The sequence below is a fragment of the Gastrolobium bilobum genome, unplaced genomic scaffold, assembly GCF_033153095.1.
Source record: "Gastrolobium bilobum isolate Gb01-03AN ecotype WA unplaced genomic scaffold, APGP_CSIRO_Gbil_v1 utg14970, whole genome shotgun sequence".
Lineage (NCBI taxonomy): Eukaryota > Viridiplantae > Streptophyta > Magnoliopsida > Fabales > Fabaceae > Gastrolobium > Gastrolobium bilobum.
Genome location: NW_026899194.1, coordinates 308,785 through 329,646, shown reverse-complemented (window position 1 = coordinate 329,646; position 20,862 = coordinate 308,785). Strand labels below are relative to the sequence as shown.

At 36.5% G+C, this 20,862-nt stretch overlaps 3 protein-coding genes across 3 annotated transcripts; 1 reads left to right on the top strand and 2 right to left on the bottom strand.

The window, feature by feature from the left end:
• Nucleotides 1–2,403: 2,403 nt before the first annotated feature.
• LOC133288136 (uncharacterized) lies at nucleotides 2,404–3,159 on the top strand. The gene has a single exon (XM_061485837.1). It carries the CDS (start codon nucleotides 2,404–2,406, stop codon nucleotides 3,157–3,159), a length of 756 nt encoding a protein of 251 aa, XP_061341821.1.
• Nucleotides 3,160–4,483: 1,324 nt separating this feature from the next.
• Nucleotides 4,484–5,432, bottom strand: LOC133288113 (probable histone H2A.3). The gene is made up of 2 exons (XM_061485808.1): nucleotides 5,158–5,432; nucleotides 4,484–4,940 (listed from the first exon to the last, which is right to left on the bottom strand). The coding sequence occupies exons 1-2, from the start codon at nucleotides 5,344–5,346 to the stop codon at nucleotides 4,722–4,724; spliced, it is 408 nt and encodes a 135-aa protein (XP_061341792.1). The 5' UTR covers nucleotides 5,347–5,432; the 3' UTR covers nucleotides 4,484–4,721.
• Nucleotides 5,433–15,822: 10,390 nt separating this feature from the next.
• On the bottom strand, nucleotides 15,823–16,766 carry LOC133288114 (probable histone H2A.3). The gene is made up of 2 exons (XM_061485809.1): nucleotides 16,500–16,766; nucleotides 15,823–16,297 (listed from the first exon to the last, which is right to left on the bottom strand). The coding sequence occupies exons 1-2, from the start codon at nucleotides 16,686–16,688 to the stop codon at nucleotides 16,079–16,081; spliced, it is 408 nt and encodes a 135-aa protein (XP_061341793.1). The 5' UTR covers nucleotides 16,689–16,766; the 3' UTR covers nucleotides 15,823–16,078.
• Nucleotides 16,767–20,862: the final 4,096 nt, after the last annotated feature.

Here is a 20,862-nt window from a genome sequence, read left to right as displayed (position 1 = left end):
GAAATTTTCGGTCCACAATTGCATCTATGACACAATCCACATCTTCATCGTCACATATATCATTACCAATGTAGAATATAGCATCCTTACCAACTGTAGACTCTACCCTGGCGATCATCCGTTGAACGCCATGGCTCCCGTGTAGCCCCAATTTTTGGTTAATCCTCCCCTTCAACTCATTGTACGTAGTGCCCCGTTTGATTTTCAACATTTTCGTTTTTCCTTCAAATTGAACATCGTTGGGGCCTTCATAATGCTTTCCATCATAGTAAATCATGGTAACATACATGTTTGGACTTGAGCTCATCTTTCACACGAATTTTGGGGGTAGGAATCAGATTTTAGGGGTTAGGGTTCGGATTTGGGGGAAACAATTGAGAAATAAAGGAAAATGACAATGATTTCACAATTACTATGTCTTAGAGGTGGTGGGATGAAATGGAAGGGTGATTGGAAGGTTCCCAGCTGACAAACAAGAGAAAGAGACCAAGAGAGAAGTTTTGATTTCGAATATTTTGAAAATGAGCCCAAGAGAGGTCTGGATATAGGGTTTTTCGCGATCTTTAGTCGACTAAATAATGTGCTTAGTCGACTAAAAGTGCAAACAATTTAGTCGATTAAGATGAGTTTTTAGTCGACTAAAATTCGCATTTCATAATTTCTGAGTTTAGCCCATTTAGTCGATTAAAAGTGCAACATAATCGACTAAATGGGGGCAGGATGGTGGATAGTTCTGGGGGAGGGGCAAATTGGTTATTAATTATTTAATTAGGGGAAAAAGGGTCAAAAACCCTATTTATAAATGTACTAATCCATTTTAGTGCCATCTTATAGTACCATTATTTCAAATTTGAACTGTGTTTCTGAGAGATAAAATATATCAAATGAGATGTCATTGCGTAGATCTTGAAAAGTTATGTGGAATCAAAACAAGAATTACATGATTCGGATGCCCGAGTCAAAAGTTATAGCCTTATGAAGTTTTACGATTAAAATGTTAACTTTTTGTGCCATGTGTCAACATCTGATGAGTCACGCCTAATTTAGGAATGAATGGTCATATCCAATTTGAACGTAAATGAGTGCAACTGCAATATATTCATATGTGTATCCAATTGAATTAAAAAAAGTTTCTAATAAAAAAAATTAAAAAAAACGCATGTGTACAGACAACTTTTTTATTATTCTTCGGAGTCATGGGAAAAATAAAAAGAGAAAAAATAAGCTAAGATTAAATCTTGTAAGACCGGTCACACATGATATGGATCATGCAGTAAAATCCCTAGGGCCTGTTTGGTGTGACGTATAAGGTATGATAGTATAAGCTTATACTATACGTTATGACATTTTCAGTTGTATGGTGTGACCATCGTATAGTATAAGTTTATACAGCATAATCTCTTAATACATCAAAACGATGTATAACTTAATCCGGCCTAAGGGTGAGGGATAAGGCCTGATAAGATATTGATGTATTAACATCGTTGACCAATGTAATTCTCAAAAATTAATATATTATTTTAATATTAATCTATTAAAATAAAAATTAATTTTTCAATATATTAATTTTTAAAATATTGAATATTTTTATTTTTGTAAAAATTAATTTATATTTTGAACACACTGATCAATAAATTTTTATAAAAATTAATATCATATGACATTTTTTGAAGAATTATATAAATTCTTTATTAAAGTTTTTTTTATTAAAAATATTTATTTTTATCATATATAGTATTATACAGTGCATTATCAAATACTACATGATATTATCTTATACAATATATTATTTTATACAATATCGTGTCAAACGCTGGATAGTATTAAAATTCAATTAGGTCTTATACTATACTATGTACCAAACATGCCCCTAATCTAATTTTCTTAGTCACAACTTTTTTGTAGTTTATGCTAAATAAATTCGTACCAAAATTATTATAAAATACTTGATAATTTTGCACTAAACTTATTTTCTTTTGGTTTAATAATAACGAAATGAACATATTTGATAGTTGAGTGTTTACAATTTTATTATAAAATACATCACGATCATGACCCATTAATTTAGAAGTTCAATTTAAATGTACGTAAGTTTACAGTATTGTACTACTATTGTATATGTTGTCAAACTCATGTTATCGGATGACAAAAAAAAATTCATTCAGTGAATCTAAATTAAAATGTTAATTTAATTAAAGTGAATTTTGTAGGATCAATTACATGAATTGCAAGCTTCTCGGTCATTCTGCAATCGGTGTGTGATTTTGTGTTACATATATACCAAATACGACGCAACGGCCCTTCACAATCAAAAAGTCCCTCAGTTTCTGATACCCATTTATTGAAAAAGGCTTTTCGAGTTCTCTTTTCTCATTTTCTTCTTCTTCTTTCTTTTTCATCACCATGCATCCAAATGCTATACCTGCTCCGTCACAAGAAGTTCCAAAAGGTGTCTACTTTGATTTGGAACGCGAGATTTGGCTATTGCGTTCTACAATTGCGTACCACGACGAATTTGGGTATTACCCATTTGACAGCATCGAAGCGAGGGAAGATTTCTGCGAGAAATGGGTTAAGATGACCATGGGAGAACACTGTACAGAATCTTTCAATCTGAGAAAGAAATACGAAGAGAGGTTGAAGAAGAAGTATCAAGATTTGACACCACGCGAGCAAGAAGCGTTAGAAACGGGGAACAAGATATGGGTTAGCAGAGATGCCCCTATGCTTGCACCCGATGGTAAAGAGGAGGAGCCTCAAGAACGTAAAGACAACATGCTTTCATCAAAAGCTCATAAAAGTGGTAAAGATAAAGATTATGACAGTGGTGAAGAGGAGAGTGAAGGTGAAGATGCTGATGATGAGGAGGAAGAGGAGGAGCAGCAGGAAAAGGAGGGGTTCGAGGAGCTTTTGGATCGGATCCCGTTATTGAGGAAGTCTTTCAAATATGGTGCAAACATCAACGATGATATGAAGATCCCGGTTATATCAGCTGATGTTGTCAAAGATGGTCTAGCTGCCTTACGGAGTGAAAAATTGGAGAAATGGAATAACAAATGGAAAAAGATGATGGTTAAAGAACTTGAGCTTTTCCTCAAGATGGTCAATATGATCAGGAGGCAGACATTGTTTTTGTTGGCTCAGATGAAGACTGAATAGATGCCCCTGCTGCAATTAGTGTTCCGGTCTTGCATAGTATGTGTTTCTTTGAATTAGTGTTCTGGTTAGTGTTGCCGTCTTGCATTCTGTATGTTTCTTTGAAGTAGTGTTTCTGTTAGTGTTGATACTGTATGTTTCTTTGAAGTAGTGATCCCTTTAGTGTTGCAGTCTTGCATTACTGTATGTTTCTTTCTTGTTTTTTTTTTTCTTCCCCTGTAATGTCATGTTTAGATATATCTCAGTCTTCCCTCTTGTATTCAGAAAACGTTTGATTTTCTCCTCTTGACGAAAAAGGAACTGTTTTCTGTTTCAGATGATGTAACATTCTACTTGATTAGTGATTTTAATAAAAGGACAATAAAATGTCATGTGCGTCTTCTTGACATGAGTTCCACATTTGGATTCAATAGGTAATTACAATACACAAATTCTCACGCGCAAAACTAAGATTATTTCTTCCTCTCAATATTACTGAGCCTCGGTGGCAAGTATTTTCCATTATAAATAAACAGATTCTAAAATGAACCCATTGGCACTTCCAAAAAGCATGTCATTTAGCCAAATACTAATACTATTGTAGTAAGCCATGAGGTAAAAAGTAAAAGATCGTACCCGTATCCACCCTTTTATCTAACCTATGGCTATGGAGATTTCTGAAAATTGAAGTGTATATCTTATTCAAATAAATTGCTGATGTGATCCTATACTTTGGAAAAACAAGTTTTCAGATATATTCCGGGGTAAAACGTGTTAAATTACACCACCACATTACAATGAGCCTAAACTTTGGTAGCATCACAAAATGAACAGTGACACTACACATCATTTTCAAATCTACGCTACACCGGGGTTTTAGATTTAGTTCATTATATTATAACTTGAAACCCCGTAAAACATGCCCAGTAAAGCAAAAATGCATGCAGCATCATCCAGGAATTTATCAACAAATCCTTTACACAACAAGTCAGAATCAAGCTGACTCCAAATGCATTCCAAATCTGTGCAGAAAATTAACATGTAGTCCTGGGAATCAATAACATCTTATTAAGTCCCAACGAAACATTACACGACAGCAACAAATCCCCCATTTAGCATTCCCTTTCCTTTCCTTGAGCCCAATTGGATGCACCAATTCACCATTCTAAAGTCAAAATACAACAAAATATACCCTCGGCATTCCATTCTCAAGTGCTAACACGCTTTCAATCAATAATGCTCAAGCAAACCAAAAAAAATATGCAACGCAAGAATCCCTTAAGAGAATTAGAACCAATTCTCAATTCACAAAGGTAATGGTAAATATAATTGGAAATAACATGAATACGAGTGTCGTCAATGCATCAAATTGAAAGGGGAAATTTAAAAAAAAAAAAAAAAAAATCGAAGATTCTCTTCTCAAAAGGAACAAGCTGAATATCATTATATTAACAGCACTACTGAAAACCTAACTAGAGTTACAGAGCACAAGAATCAAACCCTGTTTGAATCTAAAAACAGAGAGGAAAACAAAAAGGCTAAATTTGGTAGTTGCTCGTGAAAAATAAATAAAAAATTAACGACATCTAAGAGTCATCGTCAGCACCAGCGCCCTTGGAAGAGGTTCCAGCCTTCTTAGGGAGCAACAGATTGTGAATATTAGGCATCACACCACCATTGGCAATAGTCACATCTCCAAGAAGCTTGCTCAATTCTTCGTCGTTCCTAACCGCCAATTGTATATGACGAGGCACAATTCGAGTCTTCTTGTTATCCCTCGCAGCGTTTCCAGCCAACTCCAGAACCTAAACACACCAAATTCCACACAATTAGTTGAAACTCTCATTAAGTTAAAATTCAACTTTCAGAAAACAATTTGTACACTCAATTCGATCAAAATTGCTCGAATACAGAATTATTCGCTAAAATTGGGAAAGTCAAACAAAATCTCAAAACCCTAGATCTAGCGAAAACCACGAAGAGGAAATTGGTAATGAACTGAGGGTGGTCAATGGACGTTACCTCGGCGGCCAGATATTCGAGGACGGCGGCGAGGTATACAGGGGCGCCGGCACCAACGCGCTCGGCGTATTTTCCGGCCTTGAGGAACCGAGCAATACGACCGACGGGGAATTGGAGGCCGGCTTTGCTGCTCCTTGAGGTTGCCTTTTTGGCGGCGCCAGATCCTAGGGTTTTGCCTCGACCCGCCATTGATGAACTATCACCGGTTTAATGTAACGTTAAAGTTCGGAGAGTTAGAGATGAAAAGAGAATTGCCGGCGACAGAGAACGAAGAAGGGAAAGTATGTGAAAATTTTAGCGGTTGCGAGATTTATAGTGGGACGGATAGTAATAGGGCCAATGAAACTGAATGACGCGGATTGACAATTAGTGCCGTTGGATTCTTCCGAGGATTAACGGTTTATATTAGTGTGTGTTGGATAAAATAAAAGGACCACCGAAGGCCGGAATTGACAAAGTGTAAGATCATTTCCTCGATGCTACGGGATGATTTTGGTTGAATTTAAATTAAAGAATAGTTTTTTTGAATTATTTCAAAATTGAGAATATTATATGGATTAACTTATTTCAAAATGTGATTATAATATCTCTCATTTTCTCTCGTACACATGAGGAAGGAGTTATTTCGCACTTTGTGGGATCTACAAGATCAAATAATTTTGATTCGTTCGGTTCGCCCTAAGGAATCTTCTCCTTGTCTTATACATATCTATTTCTCTATTGAGGAGTCATTTTTTTAACTAAATTTTCTTCGTTGCTAATTGTCCCCTCACAACTCTCTCTTGATTCTATGTCTATGTGATCTTCTATTTAAGCTCTAGTTTATTTTACTATAACTTCACTTCATCATTGATATATTCAGACACTTCGCCTTTTGAAGGAAACAATCTCTTTTCCTATCTCGTAGCAAGTTTATTTGTGTTGTTTGTAGAAAAATATGAAGGAAGCCGAACAATCTCCTTAGGGGGGCGTTTGGTTGAGGAGAAATTTTTTGAATACTAGGGAAATGTAATTGATAGGAAAATGGTTGGAAAGTGAGTTTGGTAGGAAAATATAAAAAAAGTTGTTTGGTTGGAAAAAAATTTACTGGGCAAATTAGGTAAGATTTATAAAGTCTATGTTTGGTTTGAGGTAAAATATAGATGGGAAAATAAGTGACAATTACGAAAATATCCCTGTTTTTAAAAAATTTTGAATCAACGTTCACCTTTTGTTTATTTTTTTTACCAACCCCTTTAATATAAAAATTAAGGAAGTTGCTAGAGAAATATAATATAAATATCTTTTACCTAAAAGTTTAATCTTAACAATGTTCCACATTTTCCAAACTTAGAAAGACGCATAACCAGTATCTTGTAAGCATCCATTGACATCAAACACACCCTAATTTTCTTGTCTTCTTGTAAATCATCAAAGCAGCGTATGGTGGACCATAGCTACATAAATATTTGATGAATTGAGTTATAGTCCCCGTAGAAGGCACAACTCCAGAACTCCTTGCCTTAACATCTCATCAAACATCAGAAGCGCATCTGCCACTTTCCGGGCTCTGGGAAAAGCAGTAGGTGTATCAAGATTAGGTTTACAATTATCACTCAACATCCCATTATAATACTTCATACATTCATCAAAATCTCCAACTGATATGAAATTGAAAATCATTGCATTATAGGCAGCAATATCTGGCTGGCAAGTTTTCTCCTTCATATTACAGAAAACCTCAACACCCTCTTCCAATCAACCTGCTCTGCCCAAACCCTCAAGAAAGAAACTAAAAATCGTGCAATCAGGACGAAAAGGCATTAATTTCCATTTCCTCCATAATCCTCTCAATCTCATTCACTCTTCCAAACTTAGACCAACCACTAGAAACAGCATTGTATGTAGTAACATTTAAAAGGTATCTTGCCTTTCATTGAATTAAAAACAGAACTTGCAGTGCGAGCGAATGAAGACTTACCAGGGGGTATCAAAGGGTACATTTGGGATGATATGTTGTGGGCCCATGTGACATAGATGGGTTTCTTCAAAAAACCACCCCCTCCTTTGCTTTTCAAACAATACCGATGCATAGCTAAATGGGGAAATCGGTGGAATGATATGCATTGTGTTTCCCTGGGCATTGAGCAAGATCTCCTTCAACCAAAAGCATGCTTCCCATAATCCTTGATTCATTTGCATGGGGTAATCCAAAAACCCCCCCAACCAAACACCACCTAGAAGATTAGGTCGATCACAATTTTGCAGGATCTTCTTAGAGTGTAACTAAGTTAATCGCTAGAATCTCCAAATCCAAACTCGGTTAACAATCTCCAGAAGTTGTAACTCAATCAGATACTTTACAAAAATTCCTCACTTGGTTAGGCACATTATTGTTGTTATTAGTTAAATGTTAAAATCGATATATGGAGATATTCATTGCTCCTAACATCAAACCTTAAAGAAAGGCCTGTATTGTTCATTATCCAATGCATATTATTATTAGACATTGACCAACTCACCTCATGCTATAACACATGAAGTTGATCAACAAGTAATTCAGCGTACGTGTATCCTAAACCAAAATACGAGCATAATATTGACCAATCAAAATTCCTTTCCATATCTCAGTAACGTGACTATGTAGACTACCGAGCTGGGAGCTTATGTTCTGGATAAGTATACTAGCCCACCTTGGGGCCCATCCATTCGCATTCATCAGAGGACAAAAGTTCTCTCTGCATCATGTTTTCCCATAAGTCCCACGCTTACACACCATTTCCACATGGGGGGTAACGCAAGCTCACCTTGGAGTGGGTCGTACTGCGAAAATAGTTCTGGAGGCACACCTTCACCACCATCTCCCATATTTCTTTTTTTTTGGAGAGTATCCCCTTGGTAATCTCATAGGTTCCCTATAGACTCATCTAAACTTCGGGTCGGATCCAGGAATAAGGCTTCAAAACCTCTCCCAGAGATAGTACTTGGGAGGATTTAACACATTTTTTCATCCCCCTCCTGCTCAGCTCCCAAGTGCCAACTAAGCTACTATCATTTGTTTTTTTTTTTGGGACTAAAAAGTTGTTGTTCACAATGCTGATATTTTTTTGAGGCAGTGATTCAGCGATGAAAGAATTATAAGGCAGAGGTGAGATGTGGATCTCTGATGCAATAGTGGTTGTGCCAGATAATGGTAGCAGCGGGGAGTAATTTCCTATGTGGGTGTTATTGATATTCATGATGACACTTGTACCCATGGGATTCTTTGCACCAATCTGATTAATTCCTCACTTCTGGTTATTGTTGAGCAAATCCAAGACAATTTCTCCCCATTGATTTGGACAAAAATAGAACAAACCCAATAGCTTTAATCGAACCCGTACAATAACGGTTGAATTAACATCAAAATTCTCGTATAAAGGGACCTTGTAGTTATAATCTACTATGAGAAGAATTTCATATGGTAACTCAACTCTTCCCACCAATTAGAACTAAGAGATTGAGTGGAAGAAAATTTGAGTTTGCCTCAGACTTGATCCAAAATTAACTTCTCACCTCCCTTATTTCTCAACCTTCGTCTAAGACCATACACCTTTGATTTTACGCTAAGCTCAAGTATTCCATAGTCCATGCTTGTGCCTCACTAAATCTCAGTATATTAAGTCCTACATCCCTATATGAGTTAACACCTCTTCTTCACAACCAATTAAGTTTATATAGCAATTATTACATTTTGCCCAAGTAAATATAGCAGTATCAATTATTCAAGATATATGGATTGATTGATGTATTGTTCACTCCCATCATTATGATTGATTAATGTTGTCTTCATTCCCATGTATACAAAGACTTGGTGGTGAATAATATTCTCAAATTAATTAATAAGGTGACAAGGTGAATAATAAGATGCATTTAGTATACCATAATGCACTTAACAATATTGTTGTTGGTGTCTAAAGAGAAAGAGAGGAAAGCTCTGTAGACCGAAAAAATTGACCAACTGGAAAGAAGTGCGAAAAAACCTAAGGAAACGATGAAAGATAATTGTCCCATTAATATCATGTCTGAGAAGATTGTTCCTGTGGAGATTGCTTCTGTGGGAGGAGTATACTATACATGTGGAGAAGTTTGATGCCTCAATGGATGTAACCATGAAGTCCTTACATGAACGTAAACTTGTCTCTTATAAGCATAAAATTCTTTCTTTCAATGGCTAAGCTTATGAGTCCGACTTGGAGGAGGAAGATTGGATGGAATGACAAAGAAAGGAAGAACAGAAAGATGGTATAGAGGAACCCGAGGGATCAGATGATCCCCAATGTCCTATCTACCAATTTTCGAAAAATCAACATAAGGAGGATTGTGAGAAATGGAGGAGTGCACTAATCATTAAGTTATTAGGGAAAAAGATGGCAAATAGTTTCCTTATGGCTCGTCTGGATAAGATGTGGAATCTTGTTAGTTCTTTCGAACAGTATGGCCTTGACAATGGCTATATTCTGCTGAAGTTTTCTTAAGCCAGGGACTATCATCATGTCTTACATTCTAGTGAAGTTTGTGATACATTGATAGGAATACAAGAAGCTTCATTTGGGGGTCCTTAAGTGGCTCTAGGAAAATGCATCTTGTTAAATGGGAACAAGTTTGTTTATCCAAAGCTTCGGATGCCCTCGACTTCATATCTTCCAGGTTGGTTAATAAAGCCCCGCTCATGAAGGTTGGTGACCGTATACTCGTGGAAAAAAGATGATCTCTGGAGCAAAGTACTTAAAACCAAATACAAGGTAAAAGATAACCCTATTCTTAAGATTGGAATAGGTGGAAACATTTCCATGTCTTGGTTTAAGGTTAGAAGAGGATCTAGGATCCTAATTAGGAATAGTAGAGGAACCAAATTTTGGACCAAAAAATGGGTTCCTAAAGTGGATAGTTTACTTGTTGTAGCAATAAACTAAATTCAAGTTGAGCAACTTGACTAGATGGTTGGGACACGGTCACTAGGGAAGGAGCTTGGAGTTGGCCTTTATTCCAACATTTGTTTTCCCCTGAAATTTTCATTATTATTGTTCTTATGGTTCCTCCTGACTCTGACGGAGAAGATGATCGAGTTGCTTAGGAGCTCTCCAATGATGGGGTATTTTCGGTTGCATCTGCATTCTCTGTGTTGGTTCAAAATATTGTCACCCCTCTAATCTATTGGAGCATTCCCTAGGGTTGGAAAGGCCTACTAGGATTCAATCTTTTATATGGCTTTTGTTGGGCGAATAATCTTTTAACGAATGTTGTGAGTGCTACAAGGCATATGGACCAGTCCATGGCTTGTCCTAGATGTGACTACCATACGAAAGACTGTAACCATATCTTTAGAGGCTACCCATGGGTTATTAAAGTTTGGGAAGGTCTCCTAAATCCTGCCCAGGTTAGCAGTTCCTCTCTAGATCCTTTCTTGATTGGATTTTGTCTATCCTTAAACATTCAAATCATTCAAGAGCAGATGGGGAGTAGAGCACCCTCTTCGGAGTGGTTTGATGGATGGTGTGGCACAACATAAATGATTTAGGGTTTATTGCCAGATCCTCTTATTCGCATAATGTGGTGTATCATGTGAAGTCTTTTACCTCCAACTTTTTCCAAGTTCAATCATCGCTTGGAAAGGTGGGACTCAGTCAATTTCATAGACTGAAAATGCCCATCTTGTGATCCCCTCCTCATGAAGGTTGGCTGAAGTTGAACACAGATGGATCCTCCTCAATTGAGTGTACGATAAGAGCCACTTGTGGTGGTGTCATCAAAGACTGCTCTGGAAGATGGCTTATAAGATTCTTAAAATTCATAGAAATGGGCAATTCTCTTATGGCTAAATTATAGGGATTCTTGTTGGGCCTTGAGCTTGATTAGAATCGCGGGTTTATGAAGATATGGTTGGAAGGTGATTCATCTTCATCTATTCACCTAATCACTGATGGTTGCCAACAAAAACATCCTATGTTCTTCTTGGTAAATAGGATTGGTAATATTTTAGGGAGAGATTGGTGTGTTACAGTTACCTATATCCATAGGGAGGGGAATGTGGTATATAATAAGCCGCACCATTGAATTAAATAATTTGGAATTTTTATAATTAAGAGAGATTAATAAGATAAGAAATCTAATTATTCAACAAGTTGTTACCTGAGTGGGATTGAAATTCGACAAGTTGTTCCCAAAGTGGTAACGACATTCCCAGAGGGGGACGTCATAAAGTCTGTTTTGGGAGAAAAGAGCAAATAAGGAAAGATTTGGGGTAAAAATATAATCTTTCAAAAGTTACCTAGAACTTGAAAATAATCTAGTGAATAATTATTAAATCATTTTGGTGAATGTTAAAATCATGATTTCAAGATTAGATCATGGATTAAAATAGGATTTATTATGAAGGGCTAAGTGTGTAATTACTAAGAAGATATTTTAGTCAAAAAGTCAAATATGACCACTTATATTAAAGCATGCTTAAAACTTAAGCAACCTTCATTTCTCTTTATCTTTCTCATTGGAGAACAGCCTCAAAACCGTGAACTCCATTTGAGAGAAAGCTTGAAACCTAGTTTGAGTTCTAGTGGATGAAATCCAAAGTTTCAACACCAAAAATGCTTAGAATCATACTAAGAACAAACCAACCAACTAGTTTCCCTTGAGAGGCCTTGCAGAGGGAGATCTTCTCTTCCTAAAGCTTAGGAAAAATATTGAAGTTTTGGTGTTTGAAGAGGGTTTCAACCCTGTAAAGCTTGGAAAGTCTTTCTCCAAGCATTCTAGAGGAATTTGTGGTAAGAAATCTACACTTATTTCAAGTTTTCATGAAAATTTGACAAATCTAAATTCTTGATGAGTAGTAACTCATGAATAGTAATTTGGGGTCTTTGTGATGGGAATTTGACTTGAGTTATGCTGGAAAAAATGGTGAGGAGTTGATTTATATGATAAAAAAGTGTTGAAGTAACCATTCTAAACACCTTGGTTATTTTCAAAAATTAAGCCATGATAAAATGTTGAATACTTGTGGTTTAAGGCTTGGATTAGCTAATTAATGATAGATTATTGGTTGTTTGATGATATATTATGGAGCCAAGAGTCTTTCAAGTGGAAGATCAAATGGTGGATCAAGCAAAAGAGCATGACCTTGATTCTTAAGTGATTCAAGAATTAGAGTAAGTTACTAAATTAGGTTTCTTGTTGAAATGGTAATTAGTAGCTTAATGATTATAGTGTGATGTGTGTTATGATCATACTTGCACCTTGTGATAGGTGGTACTAGGGAGAAACTAGTATGAACCTTGTGTTGTGAACACTTGGATGGATTGCATGAGCTTGAAGCAAATTTTGTGTTGGAAGCTACTTGAGGTATACTTTCGGACCTTAAGATTTATCCCTTGATCCCCAGCTGAAACGACCAATCTCATCAAATCCTCCCCCAAGCAACGGGACTAGCAGACAACCGATATTGCTACCTCCAGACTTGTCCGCCAACAACCAACACCCCAACATACAGGCAATGTGCACCTTTGCGAAATATATCTCGCGATCATGATACCCAGCATGATCAGTCCACCGGGTATATAATTGATCTAAGATTGAGATGCGGAGGTCACCTGAATGATGGAACTCATTAGCCTGCGGAACCGCGCCAAAAACAGCAGCACAAACAGCGGGTCAATCCTCATTTGTAGATCTGGTGACGACAATACCGTCAGTAGGTAATCCCAATATGTCGGCCACATCCTTTAAGGTGATAGTCCTCTCACCTTGCGTCATGTGGAAAGTATGTGTCCCTGGTCTCCACCTCTCGACCAGAGCACTAATTAATGGGGCATCGATCTGAAATAAATTATACAATTATCATGTGTTAACGAATGGTATTGAATAGTTACATAAATATAAAACGCTGTAAATTGCATACCTGGATATGTCGCATCCGGACATCATGGATAAATCCAGCCTGTGTGAGGTAGTCTGTGACCACCTCTAGAATAGCCCCGGTAGGTGGCCACCCCTGTGGTTTTCCACGCCTGGTCTTCAGTCTCCTCACATGCTCCGTATTCCACACTCGTTGTGAAATATGGGCACGCTGCGTCCTCTTACGAAGGACGTCACATCTTTAAGGCCCAGGTATGATGTACATGCTAGGATCAGTAGGCTCTGCATCCGATGCAGAACCCGAAAATGATGATGAATCGACCATGACCCTAAACTATATAATACAAAACAACAATGAAATTAATCACATGTAACAACTCATTTTATGTACAAATTAATTAAGCAATGCCCTAATTTATTATCAAAAAAATTAAGCATAAACCCTACGTTTTTACTAGAATCGAAATTAATGAAATATTATTAATACGTAGTACAGTCATTTATTTGTAATTAAATAATAATAAAACATCGGACACAAATTAAATCATACTGACATAATACTTAACCCTAAGTCACTAATAACTTCATAAATATGTACTAATCATCACACCTAACTGACTACAAAATTATCAATACATTCCCGCATTAATGACATCATACAAAATTTACGAAGTCACTATCACTATTTTCTAAATCACTATCACAAAATAACATCATAAATATGTATTAATAATCATAACTACGTAACAAAAAAATTACTATATTATTACAACATTCATAGCATGGTACAAAATTTCTAAATGACTATCCTAATGTTCTAAGTTTCTAATATACGATAAATCCTAACATGTTCGTAAGGTAGCACTGTAATTTAAACGTATACATAGCAGGTCTTACGAATTTACCTAAGTTGGCAGAGCTTCTTTACGAAAATTTTCGCGTTCGGTCGGGAGCACAAACCATGGTTAGAGAGGTGAAATAGTGAGAAGTGAAATGGTAAAATAGGGGGTATATATAGGGCACACATGAGACGCCCCTTTTGGGCGTCACATGTGACGCCCCATTGGGGCGTCTTCCCTTAGGGTGAGACGTCTCAATGGGGCGTCACATTGTGCAATAAATGTGTAATTATTCCCAAAACTGTAATATATACGTAATTATTTAATTAAAAAATATTATTTTAATTTTTTTGCCTCTGCAATTTTGAAATTTATTTTTAAACAGTTTTTTATTTTTAAAAAAAAAATCTGTTTGACTAGGTCTATTTTATAATAATAGTTCTAAAAATTATAACTATTTTTTAATTTTTAGAATCAAATTTAAAGAATATTATTTTTATTTTATGTTTTTACTTTTAACTTTCAAAATAAAATAAAAAATACCTATTTCATTAATTATTCAACAATATAATTTTGAGAATAAGCCCTTAAATTCGACATTCCACCACCTGACTCTCAAATTGGCTAAAAATTAAGACACTCAACTTTTTTTATTCTTATTCTTTTATTTTTTTAATTATACTTTAAAAAAAATGCTGGTATCTCACTTATGACTTAACCCACAATCTACAAAGTAAATATTGCATGTTTGTTTGACGTAATGGTCCTGTTAGTGTTACAGTCTTGCATTCTGTATGTTTTTTTTTTCCTTCCCCTGCAGTGTCCATTTTTACTTTTCACGACAATGTTAGCAAGGCTTATAAACATTTCAGTCTTCCCTCTTATAGTCAGAAGCCTTTGCTTTTCTCCCGTAGACCAGAAAGCAACTGTTTTCGCTTTCCGATGATGTAACGTTCTACTTGGTTAGTGATTTTAATAAAAGGACAATATATTGCCATGAGGAACTTCTTGACATGAGTTCCACATTTGGATTCAATAGGAAGATACAAAACCCAAATTCTTACATATAAAGCTAAGACTTTCTTCCTCTAAATCTTACTCAGCCCAGATGTAGCAATGATTTTCCATTATAAATAAACAGATTCTAAAATGAACCCATTGGCACTTCAAAGTATGCCATTTTATCTCAAAAAAAAAAAAAAAGAGTATGCCATTTAACAAATTATTATTGCCATAAGCCATGAGGTAAAAAGTAAAAGATCCTACCCTTATCCACCCTTTATCTAACCTATCGAAATTTTCTGAAAATCGAAGCGTTCACCTTATTCAAATAAAGTGCTGATGTGATCCTATATTTTGGAAAAACAAGTTTTCAGATATATTCCGTGGTAAAACGTGGAAATTACATAGCCATAAAACAATTGAGACTAAACTTTGGTAGCATTATAAAACGAACATGAACAGTTCGGCAATCATATTCAAATCTAATCTACACCCTGGTTTTAGATTTAGTTCATTTTAGCTGCTTCTTTTTTTTTGGGGTGGGGGGGGCGCAAGCAGTTCATTATAACTTTGACACCCCGCAAAACATGCCAAGTAAAGCAAAAATGCATGCAGCATTATCCAGGAAGTCATCAACAGATCATTTACACAAGACAGAAACAAGCTCCGGCTCCAGATGAATTCCAAATATGTGCAGATAATTAACATGTAGTCCTGATAATCAATAACATCCTATCAAGTCTGAACAGCCAAATACTGAAGAACTAGGAAACGTTACAGGACAACAACGAGACCGATAAAATTCAATTTCCTTTTTCTAGCTCTATTGGATGTGCACCAATTCCCCATTTCAAAGTCTAATTATAACGACTTGTACCCTCGGTAAAGATAGATATACCTTAGAAACATACGCAAGAATCACTTAGAAACACAGAACCACTACTCAATTCATAGAAGTAAAGATAGTTATAATTAGAGATAACATGAATTCGAGTGTCATCAATGCATTGAATTGAAAGGTGAAATTTTAAAAAAAATTCCAAGAATCTCTTCTTAGAAGGAACAAGCAGAATATCACTATATTCACATCACTACTGAAAACCTAACTAAAGCTAGAAAGCACATTAATCAAACCCTGTTTGAAACTAAAAACAGAGAGGGAAAAAAAAAACTAAATTTGGTAGTGGACCATGAAAAAAATCTAGCGACATTTAAGAGTCATCGTCAGCACCAGCGCCCTTCGAAGAGGTTCCAGCCTTCTTAGGGAGTAACAGATTGTGGATATTAGGCATCACACCGCCATTGGCAATGGTTACATCTCCAAGAAGCTTGCTCAATTCTTCGTCATTCCTAACCGCCAATTGTATATGGCGAGGCACAATTCGAGTCTTCTTGTTATCCCTCGCAGCGTTTCCGGCCAACTCCAGAACCTGAACACACCAGATTCGTCACAATTAGTAGGGAAAATTCATCTTTCAGAAAACAATTTGTTCACTGAATTCGATCATTATTGTTCGAAGACAGGTTTATTCGCTATAATTGGTAAATCACACCAAATCTCAAAACCCTAGATCTAGCGACCAACACGAAGAGAGAATTGAACGCGAAACGAGAGTGGTCAAGGGAAGTTACCTCCGCGGCGAGATATTCAAGGACGGCGGCGAGGTATACGGGGGCTCCAGCGCCGACGCGCTCGGCGTATTTTCCAGCCTTGAGGAACCGAGCAATACGACCGACGGGGAATTGGAGGCCGGCTTTGCTGCTCCGTGAGGTTGCCTTTTTGGCGGCGCCAGATCCTAGGGTTTTGCCTCGACCAGCCATTGATGAACTATCACCGGTTTGAAGGATCGTTAAGGTTCTGAGAGTTGAAGATGAAAAGAGAATTGCCGGCGACTAAAGAGAACGAAGAAGGGAAATATGTGAAAAATTTAGCGTTGCGATATTAATATAGTAGGATGGATAGTAATTGGGCCAATGAAATTGAACGACGCAGATCGATAATTATTGCCGTTGGATTATGTTTTGGATGGACGGTTTGGATGAGTCTGTGGTGGATTAAAGCTGCATCGAGCGCCGGAATTGACAAAGTACCAAGATCGTTTCCACAGTACGTCACGATCACGATGATTTTGATTGAATTTAAATTCGTAAACAACGAGTGTCTGAATTAATTTATTTCAAAGTTGAAATAAATTTCATAAATATTCGAGTATTGAACAATGGTGTCTATTAAAAGATTTAGTGATATTATATACGGAATAATGGATAGAGATAATTCGCAAGTGATAGTGCAATATATCTAGCCACCAGTTCCATGATGTAAACTAGCAAAATATTTAGGGAAAAGTGTTTATCTTTTTAAATTACACAACTTATATTCTTTTACTCTCACGAAGAGGTGGGATCCACATCTTTATTTTTTTTGTCAACTCTCTCTCCTTCTTTATCTATCTCTTTCTCTCTCTTAAAATGACACAACTTTACATCATTTAAAATGACACACACTTTACCCAAATATTTATGGTACATCCGTTTTACATTATATTTGGTGCGATGGACCAATAGAAATGGAACATTAATTGTGATATCTGTACCGAGAATAGAAAAAAATATATTTTTAGTCCAAATATCAATTTCTGAATGATAAATACAGATCCTACACATGTATAGAAAATGATCTCATAAACTAAGAGTGTGTGAACACTTCGAAAAATAGTGTATGTTTTGCATTTTGAAGATTAGTAGATGCTCGATATGCAAGTTGTCTTTTCACAATTTGCAAGTAGGCTAGGGTGGCAGTTGAGAGGATGTAAGGCAATCCAGAGCGAAAGTCTCACGTATGGGAGAGAAACTTCAGTACAGCCGTTGTATGTTATTGGGTATTCATTTTTTCCAATTTTGGAAAAATTCTTTCCATTCTACTCTTCTTCTTTATTTTTATTTCCATGTAAGTCCCTAAAATCTTTCTTTTCTTGGACAGATGTACCATACATCAGATGTATGGAAGATTTTTCCCACAGATGGTGGTCGTGGGTGCACTTGTGGGGTCCAAGAGATCTTGCGATGCAATCCCATGACCCAAGCAAGGGTTCAGTGTCCAGGCATGTATCGGCTTGGATGCCAACGTCTGCCAAGTCCTTCGAAAACTCATCTTAGCAGCCCTTCCTCCGAGAATTGACCTCGAAACAATATTATTAATTTTTTCGAATAAAAGCAATTCTTAATTCCAAAAAAGCTTAACTAAATCTCATTAAAATTGCAAGAAATAATTGGCAAAGGATAGCGCAATATATCCAGTTGATATGCGTCTAGCATATGATGCTTTCTAACTTAAAAGAAGCAAGGAATTAATCATAAATGTGTGAAAATAAGTCATAAATGCAAGAAATATTGATTATTCCTTCTCAATCATTCTCTCACTCAATTTATGTGTTTTAATAGCAGGAAACACCAAAAAAAGAAGTGAATGAGAGAAGTGCATTTTTCCAGCTGGCGCATTTTGCCCGAGGTTGGCGCCATTTGCGCGGGACTTGGCGCAAATTGCGCCATTTGATAGCTTCAGATATGTTTTCCCGTGCAAATTGCGCGGGAGCTGGTGCAAAGTGCGCGAGCGATAATTTTTAATTTTAATTTGATGCGAATTACTCAAAAAGGAGGCCCAATTGGAGAGCAATTGAAAGTAGGTTTTCCTAAAACCTAATAAAAGAACCTTTGAATTATTTACACTTTATTGAATTGTTTTCATTATTTGACAAACCACAATTACCTTTAAACCATTTTTATCAATCCAACAAGAGAGGAATAGTTATAATAAATTCGGTGCCTCAATCCTCGTGGAGACGATACTCTACTCATCATTTTATTACTTGGTACGATCGGTAAACTTGCCGATTGCGCAACACCAGTCAACGGTCTAATTGTGTAAATTAGGGGGGTGAACAGTTGGAGGTATAATGTATGTTCCACTTTGAACAATTGATAGAGATAATTATTACTAATTCCATAAATGTTCAATATTGAACAATGGTGTCTATTAATGGAGATAATGGTACTATATACGGAATAATAGATAGAGATAATTGGCAAATGATAGCGCAATATATCCTACCAACAGTTTAATTGTGTATATTAGGGGGGTGAACACTTAGAGGAATAATGTATGTTTTGTGCTTTGAAGTTAGTAAATGCTCAATATGCAAGATACCTCTTCTCTTATCATTGTTCAGCCTTTTATCGGATTAGGGTGGCAGTTGAGAGTAGGGATAGGCAAAATGAGTCAATCTGTCGGGTTGGGTTGGCAAAAATGAGCTAATAACCCGAACCAACTCGGAAAAAACGAGCAACCCGCGAGTCAAACGGGCCCGCTGGGGAGTTATTTATTATTATTATTATTATTATTCAAAAATATAAAAAGACTTGTTACCAAAAATACAACACCTTGCGGGTTAAACTGGTTATCGTTTTGGACTTTGATTTCGGAGCCGACGCCTTAAACCCTTCCTTCTCCACAGGTGGTGCCAATGCTCCTGGTAGGTCGAGGCCTAAGATGGTCAAGCTAAGGAAGTAGTCAGCGTAACAGCACGCGAGGTCCAAGACCATAACCGCCACCGGTGACGGTGGATCCAGCTTCAATTTTTTTCGTTCCAATCAGGTAAGTGACAATATTAGCGCGTCAAGTGGGTCTGTAGGAGATTCTAGTAGAGTGGAAAGTTGTGTCGGAGCTTGTGATGGTGGTGGTTCTTGGAACTGTCATCGTAGGTTCGGGAATAAGGATTTTGTGTTTGGCGCTAGAAAGGGTGATTCTGATTCTGCTCGGGTTGGGTTGAATTTTCTGCCTTTTTTTTTAGCCAAACCTAACATGTCTCATTTTTTTCAGGTTGGGCTGGGTCGAGTCAGGTTGGCTCGTTTTGCCAACCCTAGCTGAGAGGGTGTAAGGCAATTCAGAGTGAAAGTCTCTCAAATAGTGGTCATGGGTGTTGTTGTGGGATCCAAGAGATCGTGGGGTGCAATCACATGACCCGGGTTGGGGGTGCAGTGCCCAAGCGTGGTACTTGATTGTCAAGTCCTCCGAGAACTCATATTAGCAATCCTTCCTCTGGTTTTTTACCACCGTGCCCTTTATGACCTAAAAATTACCTTTTTGCCCCCATATCTAAATATTTCATCTATCTTCCTCTGTATACCCGAGTATGGACCCAGATACTTGAGTATCTGGGTCTATACCCGGGTATATGTTCAAAAAAAAATTTGCAGAAATTTTCAAACGCGTAGTACTCGAAAAGTTATGTGGAATAAAAAAAATACCTGATTTAGACACCCGAGTCAAAAGTTATGGCCTTCCAAAGTTTTATTGCAAAATTTCCAAAATTTTGTAATGCCAATAGGTTTTGTGATTCCCACCAAACTCCTCCTCAGGTTACTTAAATCAAATCCAATATATGACTATAGAAACTTGTTTGATTCACAAAATCTCGTGGAAAAAATTTAACATCATATCTTTTGGATCAAACAAGTTTCTATAATTATATACTCATAATATTGGATTTGACTCGGGTAACCTAAGAATGAGTTTTTTGGGTATCACAAAATCTATTGGCATTACAAAATTTTAGATATTTTAAAGTAAAACTTCGTAAAGTCATAACTTTTGACTCGGGTGTTCAAATTATGTACTTTTTTTTTATTATACATAACTTTTCTAGAGCTACACATTAAAAAATTTCATTAAATATTATTTTGAACATATACCCGAGTATGGATCCAAATACTCCAGTATAATATGTCAAACAAAACATACTCGAGTATTTGAGTCTATACTCGGATATATAGAGGTAGATAGATAAAATATTTTTATCCCTTCCCCCGGTTAACACCTTTTTTTTCATCCAACTAAATTCATATAGTAATTATTACTTTTTGCCCAATAAAATGTGTATGCGACAATATTAATGGTTTAGTGTATGATATATGGATTGATTGGGATAATATTCAATCC

Bases quoted from the DNA above. Each gene is read 5' to 3' on its own strand.
- LOC133288136 (XM_061485837.1), top strand. From the start codon at position 2,404: ATGCATCCAAATGCTATACCTGCTCCGTCACAAGAAGTTCCAAAAGGT.
- LOC133288113 (XM_061485808.1), bottom strand. From the start codon at position 5,346: ATGGCGGGTCGAGGCAAAACCCTAGGATCTGGCGCCGCCAAAAAGGCA. The intron at 4,941-5,157 runs GTAACGTCCATT...TGGTGTGTTTAG, and splicing joins TCGAATATCTGGCCGCCGAG to GTTCTGGAGTTGGCTGGAAA.
- LOC133288114 (XM_061485809.1), bottom strand. From the start codon at position 16,688: ATGGCTGGTCGAGGCAAAACCCTAGGATCTGGCGCCGCCAAAAAGGCA. The intron at 16,298-16,499 runs GTAACTTCCCTT...TGGTGTGTTCAG, and splicing joins TTGAATATCTCGCCGCGGAG to GTTCTGGAGTTGGCCGGAAA.